This window comes from Candoia aspera, chromosome 2 (genome assembly GCF_035149785.1).
Source record: "Candoia aspera isolate rCanAsp1 chromosome 2, rCanAsp1.hap2, whole genome shotgun sequence".
NCBI lineage: Eukaryota > Metazoa > Chordata > Lepidosauria > Squamata > Boidae > Candoia > Candoia aspera.
The window spans coordinates 56003416-56031214 of NC_086154.1; the positions used below are offsets into that span (position 1 = coordinate 56003416).

The 27799-nt window shown below is 38.4% G+C and overlaps 1 protein-coding gene across 1 annotated transcript in view; it reads left to right on the forward strand.

Moving 5' to 3' along the window:
* Positions 1-680: 680 nt before the first annotated feature.
* RFT1 (RFT1 homolog) overlaps positions 681-27799 on the forward strand; it is a 32084-nt gene continuing 4965 nt past the window's right edge. Inside the window, exons 1-11 of the mRNA XM_063291873.1 lie at positions 681-842; positions 6702-6787; positions 8426-8542; positions 9670-9859; positions 10877-10978; positions 11597-11731; positions 13760-13838; positions 16387-16437; positions 21664-21794; positions 23243-23387; positions 25508-25613. Coding sequence (XP_063147943.1) covers positions 780-842; positions 6702-6787; positions 8426-8542; positions 9670-9859; positions 10877-10978; positions 11597-11731; positions 13760-13838; positions 16387-16437; positions 21664-21794; positions 23243-23387; positions 25508-25613 — 1205 coding nt within the window. The 5' untranslated portion in view covers positions 681-779. The remainder of the gene's footprint in view (positions 843-6701; positions 6788-8425; positions 8543-9669; positions 9860-10876; positions 10979-11596; positions 11732-13759; positions 13839-16386; positions 16438-21663; positions 21795-23242; positions 23388-25507; positions 25614-27799) is intronic.

A 27799-nucleotide genomic window follows, 5' to 3' on the forward strand; every position in this document is an offset into this window, starting at 1 on the left:
GTTGATCTGGAGGGGCCCAAAGATTATTTTGTCGTGGAGTTGGTCCATCGGGTCACCAAGAGTCAGACACCACTTAACAACTGAACAACAACTACTTTGGGGGGAGGGATACACATATTTGCATGTGCACAAACACTAATGTAATAAAATCTCAGTTTTGGTTTAAGTTACTACCAGGATGTACGGGAGCACCATATACAAGATTAAACTTCGGCACGTTTAGGCTTAGAGGGCATTTCAAAGAAGCCCCTCCGCTGGAAAGTCGTCAATGGCAGGCGATGGTCCCAAGCTGAGTGGGGATGCAAACCCGTCCCAAGTCCCAGATCTTGATTCCCAGTACGCCTAACTCCTGGCTGCAGGTCGGACTTGGGAACAGAGACTTGGGAACCAACTTCCCCAAACAACGCCCCAAAACACATCCGCACAGTCAGTAAGAAGACAACCGGCCAGTCCAGAGAAGGGGCACCTTCCGCGTCACGAGCCTTCCCAGATAGATTCCCGGTTTTGCCACGTGTGACTTTTCAGGGGTGGGAGCAAAAATCAAGGACAGCGCAACAGTATCGACGGCTAATCGAAGGAGTAAGTCGAACAAGCGCCGAAGCCAGCCTGAATGGCCCTTGCCGCCGCCTTTTCCTCCCCTCTCCGGATGACGGGATCCGAGCGCGACTGGGAGGAGCCATTGTCTGCTTTTCCTCTGACGAAGCTGCAAGGGAAGGGGAAGAGATTGGAGGGACTGCGTGGAGAGTCGTTTTGCATGGCGCGGAGGACGCCGGTGGAAGATGGGCTCTCAGGAGGTGCTCAGGGATACCGCCAGGCTGGCCTCCTCCAACGCCCTCTTGCAGGTACCCGCCAGCAGAAGATGGGAAGGCGCGAATGGAGACCAGAGGGCGCGGGGCAGCCGCCTTTCGCTCTCTTCCCGCCTCCTCTCCTGACTGCCGGCCTCTCCTTTCTCGACGCGGCTTATTTCCAGGAGAGATGGTGAATCTCAAGCTCCCGTTTGAGAAGAGGCTAACGTGGCCTGGGCGCCACAGACACTGCAATAAGTTGCTGGCGGAGCCGGGAGGCAAAGTGACTTCAGTAGGCAAAAATCAGTGGTGATGTGCGGTGTTTCAAAAGCTTATCAATTGATCTTGGCATAAGTGATTGAAGACTACAAGTCTTTCCCTCAAGTGCTGGGGCGGTCTATGACCCGTGAATCATAAGAGTGCAACGGCTGGAAAGGATTTTAGAGATCACTTAACTGCAACCTCCTCCCCACTGCAGGAATCCACTGCTCCAGCATCCCAGAGATGGCTGTCCAGCCTCTGTTTAAACACTGCCAGCAAAGGAGAGTCCAGAGCTTCACAGGGGAGTCTGTTCCCTTGCTGAACAGCTCTTTAAGAATTTTTCTTGATGTTCAGTTGAAACCTAAACCCAGTGTTTCTTCTGTTGTGTCCTGGAACAACTCTGAACAGTTCTAGCCTGCCTTCTACAGGGCAACCCTTCAGATGTGTGAAGATAGCTATTATGCCTTCCCAGAGTCTTCTCCAGGATAAGCATAACCAGCAGTCCCAACCATTCCAGGGCCCTTAATGTCATAGTCACTCTCTTCTGGACACACTCCAGTTTTCAATGTCCCTCCTTAAATGCATCCTGGCTTCATCAAGGCCCCAACTCCTTTTTGTCTGCACTGCTGGCCTGTATGGTCTCTCCTGCACACACTGTAGTCATGCCTTTGATTTTTTTTTTCTTTCTGTTCAACTGTTCTGCATTTGTTTTTCTGTTGAAATTCATCTTGCAGGTTTCTGCCTGTTGTCCCAGCTTGTCATTCTCCTGAATCTTGAAATTGTCCTTTAAGGTGCTTGGTTTTCCCTCATCTGTGTGTCATCTGCAGATTTGATAATCATATTACCTCATCTCTCATCCAAATCATTTATAAATACATTGGACAGGACAGGGCCTAGAATGCGGCCCTTTGATATGTCACTTTCCTCCAATGTGACATGGAACCCTTGACATACACTTACTGGATATTCAACTTTGGTTGGATATTATCCAGTTCTGTATCCATCTGATGGTAGCATAGTTAAGCCCATGCTTTGTCATCTTCTGTACAAGAATCTCAGGGGAATCTTTGGTGAATGCTTTACAGAAGTCACGCTATCTTATGTGTACTACATTTCTTTGGCCAACTAAACTGGTCACTCTACCAAAGGAGGTTAGTTTGGCATGATTTATTAAGAAACGCATGCTAGCTCCTGCTGAGCAGTGCATTATTTTTCAAATGCTCACAAACTGACTGCTTCATAATCTGTTCCAGAGTTTTGCTCAGTATTGACATCAAGCTGATAGGTGTCTGTCATTATCTGGGTCCTCCCCCCACTATTTGAATATAGCAGCAGCGCCTTCTCTGGCACTATGCTCATCCTGCATGATTTTTCATTGACCACAGAAAGGGACTCCCAAAATGACATCAATACGCTCCCTCAAGGTTCTTACTGTAATTAATCTGGTCTTTGAACTTAAACCCATTCATAGTAGTTTAGTACTTAGTAAGTAAGTACTATGTACTTACATAGTACTGAGCCTTAACTTTACTTACCTTCGGTTGCTGTTCCCTCCTTGGGTCAGTTCTGCCTAGGTCCATCTGAACAGAGTTCCCTTCAGGGAGAAGGCCAAATCAAAGTAGGGGTTGAGAAGCTCTGCCCATTCCCTGTCACTACTATCTAGTAGTGCACAATCTAGCAATGGGGCTTTCTGTTTCTTTTAATTCCTCTTACTACTGCTGCAAGCCAAACATTCTTTCGTAATTTAGCTTTTCTTACTTATTTTCTGCAGATATTAGCTACCTGCTGTACACCTTCTTGGTGATTACACCATCTTACATTTCCTGTACATGTCCCTTTAAACTCTTGGTTCAGTTGAAAACTCCCTATGCTACCTTTCTGGTTTGCTAAGATGCCCCATACGCACGCGTGCGCCCACACACACACACACACACACATTCATTCATTCATTGGAATGATGTGTGATTGTGCTTCTTGTATCTTAACTTGGAGAAGTTTCCAACCTTCCTGCATTCACTTTGACTTAAGGATCTCTCCATGGATCCCTCCTAATATTTATCTAGGCTTGTGGCAATTAGCTATCCTGTAATCTAGTGTGCATGGCAAACTATGTGCCAATTTCTTTTTCCTGTAGTATCTTGAACCCAAAAGGGTGTAGTTGTTCCTCCCAAAATTCCACTGCTCTTGGGTCTTCAACAAGTTCTCCCCTATTAGTTCGGATCAAATCTAGAAGTGTCAGTCCCCTTGCCGGAAGAGTCAGGGAAACAGTGGGTGGTACTGACCGGAGACTTCCTCCTGAGAGGGCCTGAAGCAGCAATCTGTTCACCAGAGAGCCTATCAAGAGATCTGTGCTGCCTCCCTCTGTCATGCATTTGATATATGACAGAAAGGCTGACAAGATTTGCTGACAAATAGCTCTTTCTGTTGTGTGGTGGGGAAAACAAAGATATTATTATGCGGGTGTGCTGTAGACTGTCAAACCAGACAGGAGGGAGAAAGCCTTCCTGGGCCAGATTACAGAATTTTCAAGAACAGATATAAAAATAACTGGAAATTGTAACTACCTGCACATCTATTGGAAAAACAACTTTATTTATTTTTTTAATTTTTATCCCACCTTTATTATTTTATAAATAACTCAAGGTGGTGAACATACCTAATACTCTTCTTCCTCCTATTTTCCCCACAACAACAACCCTGTGAGGTGGGTTGGGCTGAGAGAGAGTGACCGGCCCAAGGTCACCCAGCTGACTTTCATGCCTAAGGTGGGACTAGAATTCCCAGTCTCCTGGTTTCTAGCCCAGCACCTTAACCACTTGACCAAATTTGGCTAAGACTTCAGAATCCCCAGAATTTCCCAGGTCTTGTCCTTTTCAGGGCAGTCTCTGAGGCTGGCTGCAGCTGTTCTTCATCCAGAGATCCAGAAACCTCATAGATTCTAACCTCATCCTGGAGTCTATCCAAACCTCCAGAGCATAAGAGTTTTTCTTGTCAGTTTCTGTTTGGCTTTATCTTCTGGGAAGCTTCTTGATGCCATTGTCCCTCCATAAGCATTTCCTGTGCTCAATTCAAAAATTTCCCTCTTCCCTGATAAGTTGGAGGGGTGGACATTGTTGCCTCTAGCTCCTTTGTTTTCTCTTCCAGGAGGGCTATTAGCCTGCACTTGTTGGTCTTGTTATCTTCAGGAAGGGAAACAGACATGCAGGTGATGAGAACAGTTTGTTCTGTCTCCCTGTGTCTCTGAGAAACAATAAAAACATCCCCTGCTAAATTCCTCACTTTCTTATATGCCCCCTGAAGTTGTCTCAGCTGGGTCAGCAGCAAACGATGTTCCAATCACAGTCAGCAGCACTCAGGGAACAGTAGCAGTTGGTCAGTGGCCTCTCCCCCTCTTTTGTTCTTCCTTCCTCTTCCTCTGCTTTCTTCTTCCTCTGTTAGTTAGAACAATACAGAACTGCTCCTTTGAACATACTTAGTTTTGTATTTTAATCTCAGTTAAATTACGACATTATCACAACTAAGAAAAAATGGAATTTGCTTCTTATCGCTTGAAAATACACACAGTTTTGTTATTTAAGAAGTGATTTATTTAAACATTTCTGGACTGCCAACTTCCGAAGTTTTAATGGTAGTTCTGTTTTCAGTTATTATTTCTAGCAGTGTTACAAAAAGTGCAGAATGACCATGGTAATTTTGGTATCAGTTTCATGGTTTTCTGCATATTTTTCACGAAGGAGATATATTGGGCATAAGGGTTCTGAGCATTGCTTTCCCAACATTTCCCAGAAATTCCCAGCATTTAATCTGAGAAAGTAATTCATAAAAACTACCTATGGATTCAGTTATTTAAAGACATTTGTGGCAAGTGACAGAATATGTAAAGGCTAAGCCTAACAAAGAATGTTTGCCTCAGAGAGAATTGCATATCAGCATCACATTTTTTAACGAATACTTACCATTGCATTTAAAGCTGTTTCTGTTATATCTCTTCTTATCCTCCTGTTTTCTCTATTTCTCAGATTAAATAGGTAATTTATTTCATGTTCAGTTCCATGCAAGGAGTCAGATGGTTCTCATTTCAGAGAATTGGATGCAGTTCTTATGCTCTCATTTTACTATTTTATGCAGAGTTGACAATGAGATAGGTAGCATAAGAGGATTTGGATATGCATGTATTGTAAGGCTAAACATTTTCCCTGATGTTCTTTCTAGTGATTCAATTAATGTCAAAACTAATTTAGCCCTACAAGAGATGTGCACAGTAGTAGTACATTGTTGAGTTTCTTTTATATATGTATATAATTTTATTGAAGAAATCTTTTACAAGATAAAAACAATACAAAAATTAGAAAAGAAACAAGAAAATAAGAATAGTGGATAAGTAAGAAAGAAAATAGAAAATAGAAAAAGAAAGAAAAAATATTATAAAGAAGCAACTTCTGATCTTTTTGACTGTGGTTATAAATGCATTTATATTTTACTCTCTCTAGGGTTACATCATAATTTCCTTCTTTCCATAAGCTGCCCTTTCTCATTTTCAAACCCATAAATCACAAGTTCTTCTTCTCTTTTTTCAGCAAAAAGCCCATAAGGAATTTCTAGTCACTGATAAATGTAGTGTTGATTTTTCTCTAATCAAACAAGTTAATTTTGCCATCTCTGCTAGTTCTGTTATCTTCACCAACCTTTCCTCCATTGTGGGTATTTCAGAGTGTTTCCATTTTTGTGGATACAATAGTCTTGAAGCTATAATGGTCGAGCAGCTACATTGTTGAGTTTCCATGTTCAAAATAAGCAAATCAAGAGAAAAGACACCTAAAACTGCTGCCTCTAATCTGTAGTGCTAAACCAGGAACCAAGGAACCTGTTATGTAGAAGAATTCTATGAATACAAGAGGATTGTAATAGAGGCAGACTCAGGATTGAAAATATTACTTGCCCTTTAAACAACTGATGGACAATCATCCTGCAAAGGCTACCAGCATTGCCCTATAGTAGTGTTTCTCAACCTTGGCAACTTCACGATGGGTGGACTTCCCCAGCTAGCCTTGCTGGCTGGGGAATTCTGGGAGTTGAAGTCCACGTATCTTAAAGTTGCCAGGTTGAGAAACACTGCCCTATAGATAAGCACTAGCTTCAAATGAAGGGCATATTTAATAGCTGTATGGCAATTAATTAAGGATCATTCGAGCCAAGCTATAATTACAATATTGTTTGTAATTATTTTCCATCCTATCATGTAGAATCTTATATAAAAACTAGCAGTAATGCTGATGCCTTTTTTATAAACCTTTGGCTCAGATTTTACCATTCTGTTCTAGAACCTAATACTGTAGGATGGTTCCTTTTTCATGCCTGTAAGGTTTATTTACTTATACAAGCTAATATTTTCATTTTATAATGAATGTTATTAATATTACAAATCAAACTAGTATAGTTAAGTTCTAAATGCATTCCAAGTGTTTCATATGCCGTGGCTGTGATTGGGTCTAAAGGTGAGAGAACAATAGTTTGGACTTAATCCCTTATAAAGGCTTGCTCTCACATATATAATCAATAAAATAAAACAAACAAAAAAATAAATGCCTGTTGAAATCTGAGTTGATTTACAGGTTGAAAGTTAATGTTTGATTAATTTCACTTTTCTTTTTACAGGTGCTATTCCGGTTAATTACGTTTGGGTTAAATGCTTTTACTTTACGTTATGTATCAAAAGAAATAATTGGTCTTGTGAATGTAAGGTAATAAATCATACTCATTTTATTAAAAAAATGAAATATTAATGGTTCCAAATTATAATAGTTTTGCCTCTATTTTATGTTTGGAATGAATTTGGGTAAAATTTCCAACTTTCTATTACTTGGCAGGATCCTGCAAGGAGACGTTTTGAATTTTATGGATGAGTCAATGTCTGCATTGAGGTCTAAATTCAAATTTGAGTTTGTGATTTAGTTTCTTGAATAAATGCCTTTTCCTCTAAATTATATAATTATCTAGTGGCTTTTGAAAATGCTGTGTTTGCAAAGCATTTCTGATTTTAATAGGTATTCAGTAGTTCTGAGTGTTTCTTGAAAAGACAGTTTTGCTGTTTCTTCATTATTTCAAAATGTGAAATATACTGGGTTTAACTGTACACTATATATTCCCAAATTTACCAGTTTCCCTACCTTCCCTTAATTCACAGAAACCTTGCCTTAAAAAGAATAGCCATGTCTCCAGTACTACATTCCTGTCTTTAAAAGAGAGCTGTGCTGTAGCTTGATGCAGACTTAGTGATACCTTAATGTAATATTTTTAGTATAGTTATTCTAGAGCAAAATTACTTCTGAAAGAATCTGCCATTAAAGATGTAACCTGATCCACCAAAAGCAATAGAACTCTACCAGAGACTTAAGAAAACCTTGAATAATGTTTTCAACGTACACTGTTTTATGATTTTCACTTTATATATTTCTTGATTTTAATGTTTATTATGAGACACTCAGGAAACTTGTTTTTAGACAGGTGAAAAATAAAAGTAAGTTTATTTTTAGTTTAGTAAGTTTAGCAATGCTGTAAATATTGGGGATGTGTAGATAAATCTGTGGTGTAAATTAATAAAAACCAATTCCACTTTTCTTGATACTGTATAATATACTCAGTGAGTTACCCACAAAATAGTAAAATATTGTAGGATTACTTTGTTTCTGTACTTACAGTATTACTAAGAAACTTAGTGTAACATTTAAACATAACTTAGGATCCAGTGAAAAGAAACTTAAGCTAACCTCCCAGGGGATCATTCCCAAGCATGAATATATCTTCCAGTTGTTGTATTCTGCAGTTCTGTCCATTTCAGTTGCATTACCCCCCGCTTAGCAAAATACATGTAATCAAAGTAATATCGAAAAAGTTCACCGAGATTTTTGATATAACCTCAGACTTTTAACAGCTAAATTTAAGAATTCTTTGAAAGAAATGCCTATGGATTTATAAAAGGTTAATTTCAAAAAAGTGGTCTAAAATATAAATACCAATTTGAAAATGCATATTGGGGCACTTCATATTGCCTCTGTTTAAAAAAAAAGGAAGCAGGAGGAAAATCATTTATAAACTTACTAATATTCAAAGATCTAAGTTGTGCCTGACACAACACGTATACAATTTTGCGGCCCTCCCTGGTTGCATGTGACTCCTTGGTGAGCACAGTGCACAATTGAGAAGCCTAAGGTAATCAAATCTTTGATACTTATTATTGATAGTTGCTATAGTTATTAAATCTAGTTAATAAAACTGTATTAACAACAATAATACTGATATTATTGATAGTTTAAATTATCTTTTTAAAATGAAATTACCTTTTTCTTTCTTTTTCTCCCCTTTTCCTCCCAAAACATTAGACTGATGCTGCTTTATTCAACGGTAATTTTCTTAGCCAGAGAAGCGTTCCGTAGAGCTTGTCTGAGTGGGAGTACAAGGAGAAACTGGACCCAAACATTCAATCTTTTATGGCTAACGTAAGTTTAAACGACTCCTTTCAACATTTTGGTTATTTTCTTCTGCAGCAAGCAGAAGACGTTGCAAGGTTTGGAGATGGGTTAGAGTTAGCTAAGAGTTAGGGTTTAAGCCATTTCCTATCTTTGAATGAGACAGGTAGGATGTCTGGATTGATAGTGGGCACTCCAACTTTCAATCTGAATACTTTTTATATTATCAAAAGGAGGAGTTGCAGGATTTTAAGCAATTTTGCTTGCACTTTTGAAAAGGTAGGGGAGCTTGCTTTTCAAGTCATGATTGTGTTGAAAAGCAGGCAGTTGAGCTCAGTTAAGATAGGATATGAAATTCTTAAGTCACTTAATACTTACCTAAATTGCAACTGACATCTTTGAGTTTATATGCAGTAGTTCATTCCAGGTATTTAATTTTAATGCATATATTAATTACTACATCTCCCTAAACCACATTTGAAGGGTGCCAAGTTGAGAAAAGCTGCTGTACCGTTCTTGGATGAGAATTCTTCTCTTTGGAAGAATTCTTGTTCTGCTGCCTGGAAAGAGAAGGCAATCTCCATTTTTTAATGTTAATGTTCCAAAGTTAAATAAACTTTGGAAGGTCAATGCTGATAGAAAAGATTGGATTTTTTATATCATACTCTGCTTGTATTTTAGTAGGAGAAATGCTTGTGCCTTGCCTTTTTCAGTGAGTGAAGGAGCAAATACAGGCATGTGTGTGTGTGTGTGTGTGTGTGTATCCATGCTCATACATATTTGCATATAGCACCTGCAAATTTGCTGTTTTTGCTGTTCCTATTTTGCTTTTTGTATTGGGCTATTAGTTTCCAAAGAGCAGTCCTACCCTGAAGCACTGGATGAAAAATGTAGATTTCTTGAATAAATAAATAGGTATGCAAAAATCTTATGAGTTGTAATGCATTCTAAGGGGTATTGTAACTAAAATACAGAAATAATGTATTCATACATATGTAGGGGAAAAACAGATGCATGTATTTTTTAAGTTTATTGTACTGATTCTTGGTTTGCTAAAAGGGGATATAGATTTTTCTAAGAATTCACTGTTGAAGATGGGAGAGAAAAGAACAAGTTCTGAATTTTGGCTTAAGGGTTTGTCTTCTTAACTTTTGTAGAGTTCCTTTGGGCGTATGTTGGTGTGTGTTCTTGGGCTGGATCTGGCTAGATATACTTGAAGTTCCTGATGAAAATGCAGTTCCTTACTATAACTTCGGAGTACTTGCTTTTGGTCTTTCTGCTGTGATTGAACTCCTAGGTGAACCTTTTTGGGTTTTAGCTCAAGTACACGTATTTGTAAGGCTAAAGGTTAGTGAAATTATATGAAATTGTATTTCTTGCTTCTTTTTAAATTACAGTACTGAACAGATAGATGTCTGAAGTTGAAAAACTTTATTCTGACACAATAGCTATCTCTGTTAGTGTCTTATATATAAAGTAGTGATTACTAGATGCATTAGGCTGGATCCAGGCTGAGGGGGATAACCTTATTTATAAAATAATAATAATATTAATATTAATATTAATAATAATAATAATAATATCCCACCTTTTATTTTTATGCCGTTCAAGGCAATGTACATAATTCTGTCTCCTGTTCTCCTCACAACAATAAGCCTGTGAAGTGGGTTGGGCTCAGAAAGTCACACCTCTGGCTTTCATGCCTAAAGGAAAACTAGAACTCATAGTCTCTTGGTTTCTAGTCCAGCACCTTAACCACTACACCAGACTGGCTAAGCAGCTCTTAGAAGTGGCAGAAGTGCTGTTGCACTGGCAAAATGAGGCTTACATAGATGTAGCCTTGCAAAACCCACACCTGCATAGCCAAAATGCAAGAGGATTCTTCCTTTTCACCTTGTTTTCATTATCTTCCTTTCCCCTTGTGAGCTGATGATGGCTTTGTTTATAATGCAGAGCCATCATTGCAGGTCCAGAGACAACATTTGGGACTAGAAGATTCCTTCCATAAGAGTGCTTAACCTGTTCATCATATCTGAGTCCACTGAAATCAACAGGATCTTTAATCCTAATAACTGCTTGATTTTCCTGAGACAAAGCAAGGGTAACTTAATTGGGGTCCAACGCATTATTTGTGGCACAGAGGATATGGATACCCAAACAATTGAAAATTTCATCCTAAAGGAAAATTGTGGTTGAGAAGTTTCTGCTGTTGTAGAGGTATTCATGGCTCTTCAGAGCTGCATATTTTAGAAATGTTTCAAAACAAGAATTCTGGATTGCATGATTTTTGAATCTGACACTTAACAGTAAGTATTATCATTAGGAATTTGTGTATCTAATAAGATCTTTGTATGTTCTTTACAGGTGATTGCCGAGAGTTTTTCAATACTTTGCAAATGCTTTTTGACAGTCATTCTAGTAGTTTTGTATCCACACTGGGGGCTCTACATCTTTTCCTTGGCCCAGGTACAATTTTCTGCCTGCTTTATTATTGTTTGTGGGATCTATCATGTGAATTAGTTGTACAAACTGGCATGTTTTCCGTAAGCCACATCACATTGATGGTGTTCACAAGCAAATATGTTTATATCCCAGTGTACGACAGCCACATACAACTTTTAATTTAGCATGATGGACAACTGGATGGAAGGCTAGTATATGCTTGCTTCTTGTGCAGAAGTACCAATGCTGCTTTGCCAAGGAGGTGAGGTGAATTATAGGGGCAGAAGTGGGTTTGTCTTGAAAATAATCCAGCACTAAACTTCCCACCTGTAGCATCCCCCTCATCATCTTAATTTTATTTGGGCCAAGATGAGGTGAGTGCTCAGCAATGGTCCAGTGTGAGCTGAGAACTGAAGCTGCCAGGTTCCCCCTTAGAGAAAAGTCATACTGCTTGCAGCCTGTGGCCCTTGGCAGCTGCCTCACCATGTTGATCCTTAAGCAGGGGCAGCCACCATTGGAAGTGGGTGTAATTGGGTGACCCTTGAATGTTGCCAGTGTTCTCTTTTGTTGCTGTTCAAATGGAAATGATGCTGCACTCTCCTGTTGGCTATAAAACCAATGTGAATTATTTTTCCTTTGCAGCTTTTATACACTATCATTCTAGTATCATGTTACATAATATATTTCATGAAATTTTTGGGTTCTCCTGAAGCAACAAAAAAATCATTTCCTATTACTGGAATGGTATCTTTTTTGCCTGTTTTTGGACAAAATGAGGTAAGTCCAATAGCTTTAAAAACCAGGTAACTGTCATTTTGGCACAAGAAAACTTTTTGTTCATGAGTAGTTAAATTGTCCTACGAAATTCTTAGACTGAGTATATAGATGTACCAGGTAACTGTTAATCAGGTTTAGTACCACACTCATTTCTCAGATCTCAGTTGGTTGCATTTTTTGATACTTACATTTTATTGTCTGAAAAAAAGCATGTAATACTTGTGCTTCTGTGTGCACATTTTTATTATATAGTAAGTTCATTTATAACTTGGATATTCAATATAGAAAATAAAAAAAATCAGTACCTGAAATGGTCTGAGGCATTTTTGCTCATAGGCTTTTTATGAGACCTAATTCTGATACTTAAACAAAAGATATATTTCTGTTTCCAACAGAACAGTCTTGCTATAAAAATATTTTTTTGTCAAGGAACTCTAACAAAGTCTTGCAAGTCTGATTGTGCTGTACCTTCTCCTCCTTCAGTGAATTAGGGAGGCATCTGCCTGACCCGCTTCCGAATGTTATTTGGCTGTCCTGGACTTTAAAAATGCTTCAGCCCCTTTTGCCTAGTAAACAGTTCCTGCATATCTCTGTCAAGGTCATCTTCCTTACTCTCTACATCATGTGGCACATTTCTGTGCATTAAAGGTTTTCTGTACCTCAAGAAGTGACACCTCAGAGCACCTATCTGTCCAGCTTATACATGTAAGATTGTAAAGAGGAAATACCAGGAAAATACTTTATTAACTAGCATCAAAGGCCATTTGTTTATCATTGTTGAACTATTCTAGAGTAGTTTTTGAGATAATGGGGAGGTTATTTGACGTTGAATGGAGTTACCAAAATAATTTCAGAGAAGAAAGGATTGAGGTGGCATGAACTACTGTAAATTAACCTTATTGAGCAAAAATACATTTTCAGACATTCTAATATTAGGTTTAAGTTTCATCTAGTTGATTTTTATTTATGTAAACAAATCTTTAGATCCAGAAATGATTGTATCTTTTAGAAATAGCAAATGCGTTATATCGTACAGAAAATGACTTTTGCTAATAGCTGGGCTAGCTAAATCATCTTGTACACAGATCACTGTTCAGAAAAGTATTAGAAAACCTTATATTTTCTCTGTCATAAAGACATCGTTTATTCTAATATGAAAATACATAGTTAATTCTAATACAAAAAGACATGAGTAGGCTAAAAGGACAATGTATTTTAATGTTCTGGTGAACAATTCAGTAGGAGATGTTATAATAGAAGAAATCTCCGTGATCTGCATATGAAAACCTGGCTGTAGAGATGAAGAGTCTTCAACATTAACACTTGCAGAAAAGATAACACACTAGACCAGGAACCGGCAAATATATGTGTGTATTTGTATTTAATTAAGACCTTGTATATTTCAAATCAGGCGACATTTTCAGAGGTTATATCAAATAATACTTGGTTGAAGAACATTATGTACAAAGTTTGGAATCTACCTTCCTTTATCCACTTTCATCCAAACAGCTTAAACAATTTTGCAAGCTATCTCTTACAGTATCTTATAAATGAGTCTATTTTATAAATGAGTGCCCACATGGAGAATGATATTATATGAACTGGTAATCAATACACTAAAGTTCTGATGTGAATAAGGCATCTCCAAAAAATGTTGGCTTGATCCCAGAAATTGCAATGGGAAATTGTCTGGAAGCTAGTTCATACAGTGCACTCTCAACCTGATTCCTTTATCTCTGCATGGGAGTCTGGTTGATGGGAGCAAACTGATGGGGGAAGTGACATCATGTGTATAATCCCAGTTCCCAAGTGCACGCATGTCATGGCACATGACATCATTTTTTAACTTACTTTGGCCTGTACTTGTATATATCCAGATTAGGTTAGAAAGTATCAGTCATGGCCTTTTTTCTGTGAGTACAAAGGATGGTTGGAATTATATGCATATTGTTTACAATTTACATGTTATATTAATATACTTAAGATTTTGTTTCCTTAATTATACCTAATTAATTGTATATATTTCAGGATATTGTTAACTGGAAAGAAGCAAGGCTGACTTGGAGTTTCTTTAAGCAGTCATTCCTAAAACAGGTTTTAACAGAGGGCAAGTATGAAACTTTCTTCAGCTTGAATTTTTCATTCTCAGTCCCCTTTTGCCAAACAATAGTAATAAAAATGTCATTAACTGACACTTCTGCATTTTTTTTAGAATTGCTGGTATAGGCTTAGGCTAAAGAGCAGTGAGACGCATGCTGTTTCCATGAGACTTTTTAAAAATAAAATGTATCTGTTTACTCTTGGTTCATTGCGAAAGGGAAGTTGTAGATGAGAGCTTGAATCTACATAGGCCATTTCATGAATGAAGAGGCACCTTATATTCATGGAAGGTACTGAATTCTTTGAAGACTCTTTGATGAAGGAAGAGAATCCAAAGTATCTGCCTACTACTTCTGCTTGCAGCCCCTTATTGATATCTGTCTGTCTGTCTGTCTAGTTTATATAGCCACCCATGTCCCAACTGTGACTCTGGGTCACAGGATTAACACCAAACCAAAACAGAACACAAAAAGAAAAATAAGAAAAGTAATGGAGGCTGAGGACAAACCAACTCAATCATAAGAAAGACGAACTCACAGTGATGGGCACATCTAACCTCCAGACCCCATACCTGAGGGAACATCCATCTTCAAGGACTTCTGAAATGCTAGCAGGGTCAGGGTTCCATGAATCTTGGGTTACAGGGTTTCAGAGGGCAGGTGCTAGAACAGAAAAGACATGCTTCCTGGGTCCTGCCAGATAGCACAGTTTAATAGACATGCCCACCTGAATAGATTTCAGGGGCAAACACAATCAGAGAGAAGTGGTCCCACAAATAACTTGGTCCCATGCTAGGGTGACAACCAGCATCTTGAATTGCACCTGGGAGCCAGTGCAGCTCATGGAGCAGTGGTATAACATGGGCATACCAAGGTGCACCCAAACTGCCCACATTGCTGCATTTTGGACCAGTTGTAACTTCCAAGTGACTTTCAGGGGTAGCCCCATGTAGAGTGCATTGCAGTGGTCTACTCAGGAGGTACTAAGGCATGAGTCACTGCAAGCAGTGCTCCTGAACCAGGAAAATATGAAGTTGGCACACGGGATGGAGGACCCCAAATTTGCACACAATTCTGACTGGACAGTGCAACCCCATCAAGGTCCAAAGATGAAAGACCACAGACCCAGGGGCCCTAAAACCCAAGCCACTTGGTCTTGCTAGGGTTGAGCTGAACCTCTTCTTCCCTAAACTCCCACAGTTTCCAGACACCAAGAAAGAACCCAAATAGCATCACTTGCTTGGCCTGTGGTAGAGATGCATAACTGAGAATTATCAACATACTGATGATAACTCACCCTGTGTTGGCAGATGACCTCACTCAGTGGCTTCATGTAGATGTTGAATAGAAATGGGGAGAACCCAGAGCCCTGAGAGACTTCACAAAGAAGGGGACTTGGAATAGGTCTCTCCCCTCCATCAACACTAACTGCAACTGGAACTGGAAGAAGAAGGAGAACCACTACAACACTGTGTCCTTCCACTTGAACTCCCTGAGATTGTCCAGAAGTATACCATGCTTCAATGTTATTGAAGGCTGCTGAGAGATGAAGGAGAGGCAGGATGGACACACCAACCCCCATCCTGCTCCAACCAGAGGTCTTCCACAAGCATAATCAATGTTGTTTTGGTCCCATGCCCTGGTCTTAAACCTGACCGAAAAGGGTCCAGATAATCTGCTTCCTCCAAGGCTCTCTCAACAACCTTCCCTAAAAAGGGAAGGTTGGAAACAGGATGAAAATTGTCCGCATGGTTGGGTTCATCAAAAGTTACTGAGTAGCAGGTGGATCACTGCCTCCTCAAGCCTTTCTCTTAAGGATGAATTCACGATTGCCTGAACCTAGTCACATATCGCCTGGGAAGCCTTAGCTTAACCAAGAAGGACATGGATCTAATACACAGGTTGCTCAACTCACAGCCTTGAGAACCCAGCCTGCTTCCTCAGGACCAACAGGATGGAACTCATCCCAGGTAGCATAGCCAGAACTTTTGAACAACTGTTCGAAGTCCAAAACGTTTGGAGTTTGAAAAGGGCTGCTTCAACCAGTCTGGAAATGTTTTGAACTCAGGGTAAGACTGTTTTGACCTTAAAACAAGTGGTTCAAGCTTGAATGAGCTTCCTGACCCAGCTCCAACCTGGCTTTTTTAGTAGGGACTGAGCAGTTGAATTTGTTTTTAGCTCCCCCCCCCAGTGGGTGAATGCCTTCTTTGTGCAGGTTATTCATTGGTGTTGGGAAATTTATGTTCATCTTGTAGACTGTTTTTGTCTTATTACTTGTTGGGCATCTGTAAGGTGCTCAGAGTCAGTTATGATTGTAACAGCATGTAAGCTTAGTACATAAACATTGAAGTGGAAAGTTTCTAACCTGCAGTGTTTTAACTTGCACGCCATTTTCCATATTTCTATAGCTAGTAATACGTTTATAAATATTGACACTGAAATAGAGTGTATTGCACATGTTCAAGATACATCTGAGGTTTGTAACTCCATAGAAGTTTGTAAGTACAGTATAATGGAGTAGGGAATAAATACTAATTTGAAGTATTAATTTTATAGGCGAAAGATATGTGATGACTTTCCTGAATGTATTAAATTTTGAAGACCAAGGTAGGAAAGACTTTTTAACAGAATTTACATAGATGGAAAAAATACGTTAAAAATCTAAAAATAGTCTGAAAACATTTTTATCTGATTTTGAATTTTGATGATAAATATAATAAGGGTTTGAGGTATTTCTTTGGTGTGTTTTCTAATACCAGCTAAGCTGATTATGTGGTTAAGGTTATAAGGTATCACTTAGAATTGATTCTAAAATCAAATGCTTTGGACTGGCAGGAGGTGCAAATGGGGCACCTCTGTGCAACTCTTCAAAGGAGCTATGTCTTTTCTCTCCATAATGATATTCTAATATCAAAATGTGGAATTACCTGGATTTTGTTCCCATTGCCTTGTAAGCAAAGTCGTTACAGAAGATTTTTTAAAGTTATACCACCAATGTCAGTTAGGGTAGAGCTGCATTGAAACCAGATCCAATCAAACCTTTATTATGGCCATAACCCCAGCAGTCAGATATAGATAAAACAAATAAATGCATATATATATATATATGTTTGTGTTGGTGTGTGTGTTTGTGTGTGTGTGTGTATCTGCAATTTTTCAAACTTGAGAGAGATAAGGGTGCAGATTAGGTAACCTGGGTAGATACATCCAAACAATGGTCAGATGGGAGAAGTGACAAACAGAAGTCATATTTTCTTGCGGAGAAGTTCTTCAGGATAGGATAGATAGGCATTCCCTGTAGAGAGAGCCACAAAGGAACAAATGGTTTAAGGATTCTATTGGGCCATCCCCACAAGGACATATATGTTGGTGTAGGGGAGTAGTTTTGTAACATCATAATAGAACAGCAGAAGGCCATATCTAGCCTGCCCAAAGGGAAGGCCTGGTGAAATTTCAGGACTGAGATGGTTGAGAGGAAGCTGGGACATCCCCACTTGGAAAGAGTTCATATGCTGTGAGACTGGGAACCAAACTTAGATTGATTTGAAAATCAGTGTCCCAGACAGGCCCGCAACTAGGGTCTCTGTCACCCAGGGCAAACATGGATTCTGTGCCCATTTTGGCGCCCCCCCCAGTGCTCATTTTGGCACCCCCCAGCGTGGCGCCCAGGGCACATGCCCCGCTTGCCCCCCCCCCCCCCGTTGCAGCCCTGGTCCCAGATACGCTGCTTAAGGATACTTCTGGCATTTTCAAAGCCTAATGGGCAAAGGGTGTCCAACAAGAGTTCTAAGAAGTGAAGTTTGTCATTAACTTCTTTTAACCTGGTTGACTTAATGTGTTCTCTAAGAACCAATAGGGCCAGGCTCACTGGGAAAACTTAATATTTTTTAAGATTAACTTTAATTTTTGACTTTAGCCAAAGATTAAAACAATAGTACCAAACTATCTAGCATCCACAGAGACCAAGCCCATATCTAAATGCAGAGCAGCGTTCTGAATATATCTTGGGACTGCAAGGACTGATTTAATAAACTTACATTGAATGGTTTCAAAGATACCTTTCTAAAAGTACAGACTTGGACACTTGGAAGAAGTTGGGACCTTGGCTACAGAGACCTTGCAAGCTGCAGGGACAAAGTAGGCTCCCTTCAAAGGAAAGAATCTCAGAATAGGTGAAGAGCTATGCTGAGCAACACTTGCCAGATATAAAAAAAAATGTCTTCTCCAGCATAGTGAGGCCTGGAACAGTACTCTGAGATACTTGAGTGCCTACTTGTTCAATAGCACTCCCTTTAGTTTGCCAGTTACAATTTTGTAATAGTTTTGTGCAAATAGTAGGATTTTAGTTTTCTGATAGTTTATTTGTTACCATTCCTTGGAGCAGAAAGAGGCCGAGGCCTTCAGTGACCTTCTCATTAACACCTGAGAGACAGACATGATCATGATGTTGTCAGCATATAAAAGAGTTGAAACTACTCAAAGTGCTAATGCAGGGGGTGATGAGCAGGGATATAGAGGGTCTGGATTATTGAGTTAATATAGAAATTAAAAAGTAGAGAGGATAGAAAACACCCCTGCTACACCCATATCTCAAAATGGTGTAAGAATGAGGGAATGAATGAGAAGGTGAAACCCTTTATCTGTTGAGGATCCCCTTAATTTTTCCACAGCTTCTCCCTTGGAATTAAAGTCTGATTTAAAATCAGTTGAAGCCTGTGAAAAGAGAGTCTCTGAGCTGAGAAGAGTTTTAAGCAATTAGTTTTAAGTAGAGATATTGCTTGCCGATTGTATTAAGCAAGTTGATAGGTCTATTACTGGCAGGTCTATAACTGGCAGGGTCTAATTTATTTCATTTGTTTTGTAGAATAGGATAAAAATGGTATGATTCCAGTCAGTAGGAAAACATACTGAGCTGCTAATATGCAGGAAATAGGACATCCAATACTGGAGCCCACCAGTCCTCCTTCTCCTCAATAATCCTGGGGGGATAAAATCTCCCAGAGCTTTTCCAGGTTTTAGTTATGAAATAAAACCCTTGAACTCAGAAGTGGACAGTCAAGAAGAACATTTTGAGCTGGATTTTCTAATGATTCCTTTGTGAAAATAGTCTGGAAATTGTTCTCTAAAGATGCTTCAGCTTTGGCAGACTGAATCAAAGCCTCTATCATTAAGGGAGCCATTGACTAAGTGCCACAACCTAGAAAGGTTCTTGAACTTAGCAGGTGCAATTAAGCTCCCCCAATCCTCTGTTATGAGTTCTCCTTTCTTTGATTTTAGAAGGGCTTTGTACCTCATTTTTAGCTGTAAAAGTGACTGGAATGTATCTGGAGAGTTGTTAAGTCAGAAAACATTTACCTCCGTGGGCCAGGCCTTTTTTCCTTTGATGCAATTGGGTTTGGATCTAAAATGGGAGAAGCTAGGACAGTCTGGCGCAATCTTGATTGAAGAGAGTGAAGTGGAAGGATCATACACTGGTATTACGTTAACGTCTGCTCAGGGAGGTGTGCTAGGACCGTTTATTTCAAGCATGCCCCTTTGTTGGTGAACTAAGAGGGTAGCAGTTTTTTCTGGGAATTTGGTACTTGCTTTAGGCAAATTAAAGGGAAGTGATAGTTGTCAAAGCAAATTCTAATACAAAATGAGTTATTGATGAACTTAGGTGCATAAAACCAATATATAATTTATCACATTCACCCCTTTGGAACTTAGAAAGTGAGTTCCCCATTAGAATCCCCCTGGCAGTGCCATTTAGAAGTGCCATTGCGCATTTGGGCAAGCAAAAATCTGGCATTGTGCTTGTGTTTGGACTGTCAGACCTGGGAATAATAAGCTCCCTCTCTGGCAGGGAAGAGGCTGAGCTAATAGGAAAGTGTCAACCCCCCCAATGCATGCATTTAGGTTTCCTTCAATTACTACTGGAACATCTGGGTATAAATATAGCAAATTAATAATATAGTTGTCAAGAAGTTCCCATAGACTGTTAATGTCATATGTCTACAAAACGGAGGGAGGTATCTGTTATTAAATGTAATAGTGCCACTCTTAAATTTAAGGAAAAGGGCTAGTGTAATCACAGGGATAGCAAATTTAGTGGAAGCAATTATACTCAGCCCTCATGAGGGTCTCCCATTTTTTACATGGGTGATGCCCTAACAGTTGAGGGGACATATCCAGGTATAAATAGATCATCCATAGCTCAAGTTTCTTGGAAAAAGAAAATGTGAAGAGCAGTAAAGTAATTCAAGAAGGTTTCTCACTTTCCATCCAGCAATGTTCCAGGAGAGGATGGAGATTAAATTGTAATCATGGGGGAATCAATATTAGGGACATCAACTGATGACCTGAGTAAACCCTCTGGGGGAGATGGGAATAATTGAATGAAGTGAGGATTTGGTGAATCAGCTGCTAAATGGTGGGAGGCAAACATTATCCCTAATTTATTTTGCCTGTGGAATCTTCCATTAATGTAGGTGAATGTGAGGCAGGAGTTTGCTTTGGACCAAAAGGGTGGGGGTGGGGGAACCTGGGAAGGGCATAGGCCCAACTGGGGGACAGCATCAATGATTGCAAAGTTTGAAAACCCTGGGATTGGGGGATAGCTCTCAGTGAAGTAGCTATTGGTACTTCTGTGGAGATACCAGAATTGTGGAGAGTCACATTCAGTATGAATTTATGAATAGGTCATTATGGCAATTCCTAATTATCTCCTAGTGGTACCGTATGTAAACTTCAGTCATGCAGAGAACTGATTCTAAGCATATATTTCCTTTTAATGGAGGTAATAGGTGGAATTAAGACATGCCACATACAGGATAATGGCATATAGTCATCTGATTCCATGTTAATGAAGAAAGGAAATTATATATGCTGCATTGGATAAGTTGAGACCGCTGACTTTCTAACCAGGCCCCCCCACTCCTGGCCTTCCTAAAAGGAGTCAAGACTTGGCTGTGCCACCTTGATGTGGCCCTGGGAAATTTTACTGAGACTGTTATTTCACTATCTTGGCCTTTATATTTTATATTTCTTATATTTATGTATATTTATATTTTACAATAAATCTGTTTTAATGATATTTTAATCTCTTATTCTTTTAATTTGCTTATAAACTGCCCAGAGTCGTTACAATACGACATGGGTGGTGAAGAAATATGATAAATAACCTGGCATCCTCTAGATATGCTGGTCTTCATTTGCCAATGAGTTCAGAGAGCATTGAATTATAGGATTTAAGTCCCAACGCATCTGGAAACCATCAAACTGGGGATTTTTGCTATAGATCAATGGATATGAAATAAATGCAGAGTCTTAGTGTTTTTAAAATTCTGCACTTTGAAAAGGAATAGGTTTTTTTTTTTTTTGGAACTTAAAATGATTTTCTATTTGTATGAAATACGTCACAGGAAGGATATTTAATAATTGTTTGGTCATTGTAGTGTGAAATGCAATGGGCTTCTCTATTTTGTTGACTATTGTTATGAAAAGAAATTACCGTATTAATTTTATATTTAATTTTTATTTATATATAAATATAAATTATAAAATTTATATAATTTTATATATCAATATAAATTGATATATTGCCTTTAGTATGGGTTGCAAGTGCTAGTCATAGCAATTTCTGCTGAACATTGTAGAACATTATGTATCTATAATACTTGCAATATTTATACTCTTAATATCAGTGCAAAATGTGGAAAAATGGTTTTAGGTAGGGACTAATTTATTTTTAGCATATTGTGAGCAGACACATTCTTACTATTCATAGTTTTGCATTTTAATTTTTAAGAAATAATGAGAATATTAACTGTATTTTTCTCCTCCTTTACAAAGGTGTATATGATATTATAAACAACCTTGGTTCTTTGACAGCCAGATTTATATTTTTACCAATAGAAGAGAGTTTTTATGTGTACTTTGCTAAAGTTCTGGAACGTGGGAAGGATATTAAGTTGCAAAAACAGGTAAGTTTAGTCTTATCATTCAATAATTTAACATAAAGGATGAAAATATTGATCAGTGTTATCTAAAACATTAATACATGTTTTCAACTGGAAAGAGAGAGGGAAACCGATATGTGTATAATTAAGCTTAGAATGGAGAATGTGCGCAAGCTTTTTTTCTTCTCATATTATAGAACCTCTATATTATAATAGAGAGCCATTCAGTGAAATTGAATGGTGAGAAAATGAGGACAGGTAAAAGGAAGGAATATATCAGTTTTTGTTAAATTTTAGAAAGGACTGACTGAAGTTAATGGAAGGTCTAAAAGGCTGAGGGGTAATGTATGGATGATGGCCTCAGAGGCAGCATGCCTCCACTATTGGTCCTGGGCAACATGAACCAGAGGGTGATGAACCGTTCATGCTCTACTTCAGGAATCCCTGGAAGGATTTGTCTGGCCGATTTCAGAACACAGTGCTGGTCTTCTGTCTGATCCAGGAGGCCTCTTCCTACGTTAATTGGCTCTCGGGTGGTTTACAGAATCAAATAAGAAAAGCCTTCATGTAAAATGGTTTCCAAAGAAAGTTAAAGGGATGTGTGTGGAAATAAAGGTGTATGTTCAGAATATATAAAAATATGCTAAAATTATACTGGAGCCTGTGATTTAAAAGCAGGATTTTTCAGTCAATTTCACTGTAATAAATGAGTTTCAGTGAATGTATTTAGGACTGGATTGTTAGCTTTTGAATAAGTATGAATATACATTTCACATAAGAGATTGTAAATAAAATGCAAGGTATTATGTAGAAGTAATTGAAGTCCAACCTACCACACAGGGCTTTTACTGTGGGGAAAAATTGGAGGAGGAAGTGTGCTGTCTTGAGTCCTGGAGAAAAGATCTAAATCTAAAACAAACAGTGCAGGATGATTAAGGCTTGGAAATCTAGGCTGCAGAAATTTGGAAGACCATTAAATGGCATCAGAGAGGGTTTTCATCTGCAGTCATCAAGTGGGCATCTGGATTTTTGCAGCCCTAAGTATCACCTTTCTTTTAAGAATTGGTTGATTTGCTATGGAAGTAAAAAAACAAACCAAAGTCTGATAATAGTTTACTAGGAGTGTTGAATGTTCTTGCTTTCCTTTACTGCATTTGAAGGTAACTTTGTTAAATGTACTGCCTTTCCCGTAGCAGATTTCCCAGTGAAATTAAGATATTTTTAATGAAGAAATGTATGCGGATTAATTAATTTATGTCTATACCATTCAGCATATCACATACATCTAAATGTGCCTACTATCAAGCATATTTTGTAAAAATGGCCTTTGTTAAATTATTATAACTTCACTATGACTACAAAACTAAATATAGCACATTATAAAATCTAATTATTCTGCATATAAGTTTGGCATAATAATCTTGAGCATGTTGTTTTGTTGCTTCCATTAAATAAATATAATTCCTTTCTAGGATGACATTTCTATGGCGGCTGCTGTATTAGAATCACTGTTGAAACTAGTGCTTCTGATTGGCTTAACCATTACAGTATTTGGTTACGCCTATTCAGAGTTGGCACTGGATCTTTATGGAGGATCAATGCTCAGTTCAGGATCAGGTAATACCTGTTTTCTTTCTGAACATAAACATCAAATTATGTTGTGAAAGCCTCTTTGATACACATTTATGTCTGAAAAAGATACGGAAGATTCGGAAGATTTGACACATAGCAACTGATATATTACAACTGCATGTTATGAAGAAATGTGATGATTACAGTAGGTCTATGGCAGGAGTTAGCAGTTCTGGAATGGAAACATACAGATGGCCATTAGATGTCAGCAAAAGAGTTTTCTGTATCTCTTTGCTGCCATCTCATAGTTGTCCAGATTTTTGCAGCCCAGATCTTATAGCCTTAGATTTAGTGCATGTTTGCTAGGGCTGTGCAATGACCTGAATTCAAAGAGGAAAAATGAATCAAAATGTGTGTAGACATGCATGTTACACATATCTGCATTTCCTTAACCCAAACACACAGTTTCTTCATGATCAGGAAAAGATGCTTGCTATTTCCCTTCAAATCTGACTTGCTGCGTAGCCATACTTTGTGTAGCTGGATTTTTGGTGCTACTGTGAGAAGTTACACATCTCTTGAATAGTACAATGAGGTTGCAGTGCTATGGAACCTGGGATGGTTTTCTGGGTGCCATATCCAGAAATATAATATCTTTCTTTGATGGAAAGATAGGCAACCATTTTGAAAGCAGACTCTACATAGAGGAACTAGGAAGGGGAATTACGCCTTGAGAACCTTTTTTTAAAAATAAGAAAGAAAACAGGAGGGCAGGGGAAAGAATCATTCTTGCTACCTCATAATTTATGTTATGTGATCCTTCCCAAATGAAAATAATGTAATTCCCTCTGAAAGTCTCAATAGTTGTTTCCATGTACTTTCAAAATCAGTGAGAAAATGGGAAGAAGGGGCAGTTTTCATGCAACTTTAGGCTTAATCCTAAATAGCACCCAAGGGTTTAGGACAAGCTGAGAGCAGACATGAACTAATTGAGAGCCATGATCACAGTTATATTCAGTGTGTACTGTATGTCAATGGCAAATTGCTTGAAAAATCCAACTCAGTCACATTTAGCTCAGAATTGTTGGATTTTTTCTTTGAGTCAATGGTATACTTTTGCAGTAATAGTTGCCTTTATTTGTCCAGGCAGCATTGTGTGTTGTCACACACCCAACCTGCAAAGTTTTAGATTAGCATTGGACAATATGTGTGGTTGTCACTGAATTTTATCTCTTGCTTGCAGTCTTGGAGAAAGAGGACTGTTCTAAAAAAAAACCCAGCTTCCATGGAGCAATATATTCCTGTTGGTTATGGTTGAATGTAAAATATGAACATGGAGAGACAAATAAATGAACTCTACTGTCACGTTGTTAGTGGTTTAGCTCTGTATTCAGTTCATCATTTATAATTGGAGTAGGAAACCTCTGCTCTACAGATTTTGCTGAACTAAAGCTTCCAGCTTCCTTCACCATTGGCCATGCTGATTGAGGTTGCACAGGGAACAGTAGTCCAGTATCATCTGGAGAGCTGAGGTTCCCCATCCCTGATTTAAAATATAGACACAATCTTTCCTTGAGACTTCAGAGAGCTGCTATAGTTGAAGTAGAAATTATCAGTCTGCTTATTTGGTTTGACTCTGTATGGCAGCTTCGTATGATCTACGTACATTTATCTAGCTTTCAAAGGGTGACTCAATTTTTTAAATATAAAACTAATTTTGGAATAAGCAGAATGGGTCAGTCAATTGTATTTTGGCATCTGCCATGTTCGTGAAAATGATCCATAAATTCTGTTAATGGAATGCACATTAGTAGCAGCCATCTGGCTCGCAGTAGACTTTTTGATGGCCTTCAGAATTGAACAGTTTGCCTAGTAAAGCTTTCTCTGTCATCATTGGAGACCAAGAAAGGAGGATTGTCGGTAACTGAAATGCACCCACAGTTTAACCCACACTCAGACCTAATTATTTGTACTATTTCTTATACTGTGTTTGCTTTGAAATTGAATACTTGAATACTTTTATATTGCACAGGTAAACTAGATTTTTTTAAATAGCTAGATTGTAAGTTGATTGTGCTCTTAGAACTTATTAATATTTTTATTTGCATTTGTGCACAAAATTTAGGTTATATGTAATTAATCTACTTATCACAATGTTTAATCAGGTCCAAGTCTCCTTCGCTGCTATAGTTTGTATGTCTTGCTGCTTGCTGTTAATGGGGTAACAGAATGTTTTACATTCGCTTCAATGTGTAAAGAAGAATTGGACAGGTAATGTAAAATGGCCACAACTACTAAAAGTTAATTTTAATTCCATATTCTCTGTAACTTTGTATGAAGAAGAGAGTTCAGATTGTACAAGTCCCTCAGAATAAGTGATAGCTTATTAAGTTTGATAGTTACACTCTCTCATGAATAGAAAAATGTATTCATTTATATGAGGAACCATTCATGAACTGAAAGATCTAATCTAACTGGGAAGTTTACTGATTGCTAGAGAAGCAGTTTATGTACATAACTCACTTAGTCCCTGAAGGTTCACATAGACATATAATCAATTAGAGTTGAAGGGTTGATTTTAATTAAGCATCTCAAATAAAAGTTAGGGGTGTCCCCAGTAAATGAAATTGCACACCTGGGTATTGTGGGTGAGGGGTGAGGGTGAACATGAACCTGGGTCTGAGTCTTCCATTCCATTAGTTCTACCACTTAGGCATAGGAAATACTAATGAGTACAATTCTCCAAAAGGGTAATAAATTGTGAATTGTTTGTAGTAGATAGTTTTCTAATATATCAAAGGCTGAATTTCAAGTCTGTATGATATAACCTCAAGCTGTACTGGGGGTATGTGTGTTGAATTGGTTAGATTCTTACCTATTTGAGGTCCTAATAAATAAAACTTGTTTGTTGGTGTAGTTCCTATTGCACATTTATTTGCCTACAGCATGAAGCAATTCACCTAATTATAACAGAATTTATTCTCATTATGTATAATAATACTTGATACTGGCCTATTTGTAAAGAAGAGTTAACATTCAGGTTAGAAGCTTTTAATTAATCTGTATGTGTCTGCTCTGTATTTGGAGTGGGGAAAACATTTTTTTCTATTTGGACTGTTCCTAATCCAGTGGAATAGAGGCTTTCAAAATTGTTCAGCCCATGGAACCTTAGTTAAAAAAACAAAAATCCTTGAACCTCTGGTGTCTGCTTCTGTATGTCAGTTGACAAGCCCTGCCCTTTCCACCATACCTTAGAAAAATTGCTATGGGTACCTCCAACTGCATTCAAGTGATTCCCCTCCCTCTTTCCCCCCTATCATGGAACTCAATAAAGTTTTCATGGAACTTTGGAAAACCTGCAGTAGCTTTCTTCCTGTAGTTTCTTATCTTTATCCTATTGGGTCTTGCTAAGGGCTTACCAACTGCAAACTTCAGCAAATTCAAACTGCTTCTTCTAAGTTTCTGGTCCCTTTCTTTACTCTTGCCTTCTTTCCAGCAGATTCCCAGTTGGGTTTCCTATAAAAGCTTGGCAGGAAGAATGTTGATTGCTAGTACTGTATGTACTCAGAGCATATTATAGCAGCAGTACTCAGCTGGTCAATATCCAGAGGCTTCCCAAGAGGCCGCCAAGTTCTCAATTTCATAATTTTTCTGACTCTTCCATTCTGCTTGTTGTTTGTCCACTATTGTGGAAAATGCAGTTTAATGGATTTTCAAATTTTTATAGGAAATACATGATAGTTACAAAGAAGAATATAATTTATAATTTTGTAATGTTCCAGTAACTCTACATTAACAATTATGTCCTTAGATAAAGATATCATAGAGGTGGGAGGTAAAGAATTAACATGTAGACAATGAAAAGGTCTTTTCTTTCTTTTTGAATGAATGAGAAACAGGACGTTTGTTTCACTTTTGCAATAACCTGAAGCAGTGCCTGCTACTGTTTTGGTTTCATAGACAAATTCCTTGAAGTAGAGTGCCAAACACCTGTCCAAGTATTCAGAGAAAAGCATGGCAAGAATATATACTATGTGTGGGGACATGGGGAAGTTGTGTGTATCTGCCTTGCCCGCAATGCGCTATTTCTAGTGTTCCTGGCTGAAGGGTAATCAGCACAGTTGGAATCTCCTTCTGGGATGGAAACATGGACAGTTTGGTTGGCTTATTCATACTCCTCCCCGATACACTATTTCCCTTCCCAAATTCTGTGCTTTATCCCTACAATCTGCAGGACATTTCTCTAATGCCTACATAGAGCTCTTGTTTTTCGGTAACATGGTTATTGCTAGATATGTTCCATGAAGTTCATGATACTCCTTTTCAGGGAAGATATAAATGTGACTAGCTTTATCAGCAGTCAGTGAACATCCTAGCTAGTTCATCTGCCTGTAAGGTAGCCATCCACGTAGCTAAAATACTCAGATATTCCTAATGATCCCTCATTGAAGTATCGT